This window comes from Mastomys coucha, unplaced genomic scaffold (assembly GCF_008632895.1).
Source record: "Mastomys coucha isolate ucsf_1 unplaced genomic scaffold, UCSF_Mcou_1 pScaffold15, whole genome shotgun sequence".
In the NCBI taxonomy this organism is placed as follows: Eukaryota; Metazoa; Chordata; class Mammalia; order Rodentia; family Muridae; genus Mastomys; species Mastomys coucha.
This window is the reverse complement of record NW_022196897.1, coordinates 80,023,427-80,028,243: the sequence shown is the minus strand read 5'-3', so window position 1 is coordinate 80,028,243 and position 4,817 is coordinate 80,023,427. Positions and strand designations below refer to the sequence as shown.

The 4,817-nt window shown below is 57.8% G+C and overlaps 1 protein-coding gene across 1 annotated transcript; it reads left to right on the top strand.

Annotated features, from left to right (window-relative positions):
* Window positions 1-736: 736 nt before the first annotated feature.
* CUNH11orf96 (chromosome unknown C11orf96 homolog) lies at window positions 737-2,585 on the top strand. The gene is given in 2 exon segments (XM_031371117.1): window positions 737-1,411; window positions 1,414-2,585. Coding segments are annotated over 2 exon segments (735 nt in total). The 5' UTR covers window positions 737-1,276; the 3' UTR covers window positions 2,014-2,585.
* The last annotated feature ends 2,232 nt before the right edge of the window (window positions 2,586-4,817 follow it).

Genomic DNA, 4,817 nt, shown 5'->3' with positions numbered 1-4,817 from the left:
CCTTCTTTGTCTCCCCACACCCTGTCTTGACAAAGGTCTCGGGTAGCCTAGGTTAGCTTGGAGTTCTCTATACAGTGGGGGCTGGCTTTGAACTCCTGATCCTCTGCCCTCCATCTCCCAAGGGCTGAGATTACAGGCATATATCACCACCCTGTATTCAAGGACTCTTTCATCATTGCCCCCGTTTACACCCTGAGCGCCCACACAAAGTCTTAATAGGCTTCTGGTATGTGGAAATATAGGGAGGCCAAACCTCACTGAGACCCTCCATTGCCAGAGGCCGTGTGCATCCTGGGCAAGGCAGAACTCACACAGTTACCTTCTGGGCTCCTAGGGCAAGAACAGGGGCTGCCCTGTGAATCTTCTCTCCAAAGACTTGGGTCTCTGACGGGTGGGATCTGGCTTGGGAGTGCTACCCTTAGCATTAGCCTCCGGAGTCTACGCTACCCATTTCCTTCAGTTTCTATTGGACTAGTTAATTAGCCCTTCCGAGCCTCCCTCTTCTCGTGTGAAATTGAAGGAATACTAATTATCCCACCCGGCTGTTAGGAGGAGGAACAAGATAATGTATATACAGGGAGCTCGCTAGCAGGCTCGAATAAAGTGCTCCAGATGGGAGCTATTATTATTGTTGTTAGTGCCCTATCCAAGTGCCACTCTGCGGTTCATGAATGGGGGTTGCCAGAGGGACTTGGGGTGGGGAGAGGGTGGGGAGAAGCATGTAGGGAATGGAAGAACTAGAGTGGAATAATGGAGTGTGTTTGTATTCGTGCGTAAAAGCGGTGTGTGTGTGTGTGTGTGTGTGTGTGTGTGTGTGTGTAGCGTATGGAGCCTGGGGAAGGGGTGGCAGGGTTTCAGAAGCCCGCCCATTTCTCGGAGCTCAGACACGGGGAGCTAGGCACCCTAGCCGCGGAGACTGGCAGGAGAACTAGCAACTGCCCCGTAGCCAGCGCGCCTGGAGAGGTTCCTTGACAGAAGAGACTGCGCCTCTGGAGTGATTGGAGCTGGGGGTTGGGGGTGGGGGAAAGCGATCTGAAACCTTGTGGCCGCTCGGGTCTGTGCAGACTTGGGGCTGGGGTTATCCTAGAACCAACAGTGGCGGCTCGGTTCTGTGGGTCCGGGAGCAGCGGGTGCTCTCGCTGGATGGACCGCGGCGGGCGGGGGCGCGCCTTCCGGAGCGTGGCGGGCGGGCGGTGCCGGGGAAGGGGCCGTTACTTTCCCAGAGTGGCGGGGAGGGCGACGTCAGGCGGAAGGGCGCGGGGCGCGCACGCTTTAAATGGCATTCGCTGTCATCCGAGCTTGCAGCCGTGTGGGCAGAGGCGGGCTATATAAGCGGCTAGGCGGGCCGCCGCGGGGCACACGGCGAAAGCGACAGCGGCGGCAGGGAGCCTCCTCTCCGAGCACCGCCGAGCAGCGCAGCGCAGCGCAGCCCCGCGCCCCCCGACGGGCCCGCCCGCCCGCTATCCCTCTCCAGCAGCGCCGGCTCGGGCCAGCGAGGCCCGCCGCCACCCCGCAGCAGATTTGGATCCCCCGCCCGGAGAGCCCCAGGCTGTCGCCTCCCGGGGGACCCCGGAGCCGCGGCCGCCCCCGGAGAGCCCGGGCGCCCCGCCGCCCCCCGACCCCTCAGCCGCCGACGGCGCCATGGCGGCCGCCAAGCCCGGCGAGCTCATGGGCATCTGCTCCAGCTACCAAGCGGTGATGCCACACTTCGTGTGCCTGGCCGATGAGTTCCCGCAGCCGGTACGGCCGGCCAAGCTGCCCAAGGGCAAGGGCCGGCTGCGGCGACCGCGCCAGTCCCGCTTCAAGACGCAGCCGGTGACCTTCGACGAGATCCAGGAGGTGGAGGAGGAGGGGGTGTCCCCGATGGAGGAGGAAAAGGCCAAGAAGTCGTTCCTGCAGAGCTTGGAGTGCCTGCGCCGCAGCACGCAGAGCCTGTCGCTGCAGAGGGAGCCGCTCGGCAGCTGCAAACTGAGGAACAGCCTGGACTCCAGCGACTCCGACTCGGCCCTGTGAGGCGGTAGCCGGCTTGGGGACTTGCTCCGCCACCAAGCGCCAGGAAACAGCGGGAGCATCCGGAGGGGACCCCGCGCCCCAGGCGGTCCCGACCACCCGGGATCAGCTCCCCTCACTCGCTGGGACTGTAGCCCGGCTGCGGACCCACCGGGGCCCCAGAGTGTGTTCGGGGACGCCAGGGAGGGGAGCAGCTTTCTTTGCCCTTGTAAATGTTTATTTTTTAACTCTTTCCCAGTCGGGACTCTGCTGTGAGTGTGCGCGGGAGGCGGCCCGCACTGAGTCGGCTCGCCGGGGGGGTCGCCGCTGCAACTCAGAATCTGCACACCGCTCCACTGTGCCCCACCCTCAGCGCACACCCGTTCACACTCACGCCGACACTCGCTGAACACTTTTATAATTGTTGGGCTGACCGAGGAGACTTGGGGCGCAGCGCGGCGGCTGCTGCAGCCGAGGATTGATAATTTATTTTTGCATTGCAATAGCTGAAGGCGTTTTATTTAACGGTCTTTTTACCTGGATGTTGTCTGTGAGGCGTCCGAATGGACACAAATAAAGCCAATATATTTACACTGTGCACTTCTCCGGGCTTTGGATTTCTTGAACCTTAGGGGTCGGGTCTGGAAGGCAGAGGAGGAGGGGATGTGGATGGAGGGAGGGGCGTGGAGGGTCTAGTGGAGATAACTCACAAAACTTTTGTCTCCAGATTGAGGTGACACCTCCGGTGCTCCTGCCACCTGGTCTGCTCTCCACACAGTCTGAGAGGCGAGGGTGATGTTTCAAGGATGGAGAGCGCACACTTCTGTGCAGTTGACCTCCCAGGGAGGTCCAGGTCACCTAGCAGGCAAGAGTCTACTCCCTGCCCTTTCCTGGCCATGGTCTCTTTGGGGGAGTGCTGGGATACCGCAGGGGACCGAATCTGAAACAACATTGGGCAAGTCTGGCTGGGATGTTTGAGCCGTGGTACCCGAGGGAGAGCGAGTGCGTGGGTGAACATTCGCTGTCCCCGCAAGTGAGCGACTCTTTCCTCCCGTCTCCGCCCTCTCAACCTGCGCTGACTCAGCTCTGTGTCCGGCGCACCTGCGCTGCGGGTAATCAGGTTCCTTCCTCCCTCGCTTTTTCTAGGCTCCTTCTTCTACCTTCCGCCTAGGGAGGATCGGAGCCTTCAGGTTCCAGGTTCCCACCGCATCTCTCACCCGTGCTCGGCATGGGTCTTGGTTTACGGTGAAGAAAACAAGCCTAGCAGCCAGGAAGAAAGCACATGGAGTGTGGAGGGCTGCAGGTTCTTCTGACTGGCTCTGCTTTCCCTTCCCACGGCTCTTCAGCAGCCGCCCCACATTCCACTGTCCTCTGAACTAGCTATGTAGATTATCGCCTAAGCGGCAGGTGGCGACCCGGGTAACAAACAGCATTCTGCTAAGAAGAGCCTGCGCTCATACCCAATCCCTGACCAACTCTACAGAATCTGTCCAGGGCTTACCTGGGCCAGACTGCTTAACCCTGAGAACAAATGCTAACAACTCTGCTCAGAGGTAGCCTGCTTCCTGTGCGCAGGCGCCCCCTAGTAGTGGGACGTGTGTGTGTGTGTGTGTGTGTGTGTGTGTGTGTGTGTGTGTGTGTGTGTGTGTGTTTTCGAGCGCGCGCGCACGCGCACCTGTTAGTCTGTCCGTTCGTCCGTCCGTCCGTCTGTCTGTCTGTCTTCCTGCCTGTCTATCTTCCTGGCACACGACCCACTTAGGATCTGAACTGTCCTTTCTCTCCTTACACTCTACCTCTTGAAGCCCTACTTCTGCAAGCCAGAAAGCAGCGGAAAGGAAAACAACAAAACAGACACGTTAGTTATGAAAGGATGCCTCCCTGGCTGGCTCAGAGATGGGAAGACAGACACTAGGCCCTGGTGATTGGGGTCTTTAGTCCCATCCCCCAGCCCGGGAGAACACCATGATACTCAAAATGGCTCCACTGTGACAGGGCGCCTGACAGATTGCCCTTAGCTGCCAGGGCCTCACTTTTGAGACGCAACTATGGTTAATACCAGTCACTGCAGCTGTCAGGCTGGGCTGGCCTGAGCTCCAGGGCTGGGGACAGCAGCCTACAGCTTCACTCCAGACTTTCCTGCTTTCCCCCCCCCACACACACACATGTACCCCGCATTCTTGTCTCACTCTTCAACTGTAGCTCCTTTTCCTCCTGAGAGCCAGATGTCCCTGGTGTCTGGATGACACCCCCTACCTCACCGAAGGCCTTCCTGGAATGTCTCCATCGGCAGTCCCAGCCCACATGGAGGGTTATTGTAGGATCCATATGCAGCCCTCTGACTCTCTGCTCAGCCACTGGTGGGAACCAGCGCTGATTTGATTAACTACTTCTGAAATGTTTGCTGGGTTAAAGAGAATCAAAAGGTAACAGGGAGGCCATGAGTTCAGCATTTGTACTCCCTGAGAAGTGGTCATATGTTTAGTGGTGGTGGTGGGTATGTGTGTGTGACAAAGTCTTACCTTGCCTGGCTAGCCTCCAGATCTCAATGCAGTTGAAGGCAGCCTTGAACCCCTGCTTTTTCTGCTCCACTTCCCAAGTGCTGACATGACAAGCATGTTTCACTAATTCTTGTTTGTTTTAGATTATTCTAATATTTATTGTCCAAGAAATATTTGTTCACTATAGTGCAAAATTCATCCTTTATACTCCCACTCCCCTGGGTGAACAGATGGACATTTTGGAAGCCCTGTCTAGGTGTATATATTTGGGTTCTTTGATAAAATAGGTTTGTGTTCTGCAAGTTATTGTCAGTGTTCATTTTGAGTTGA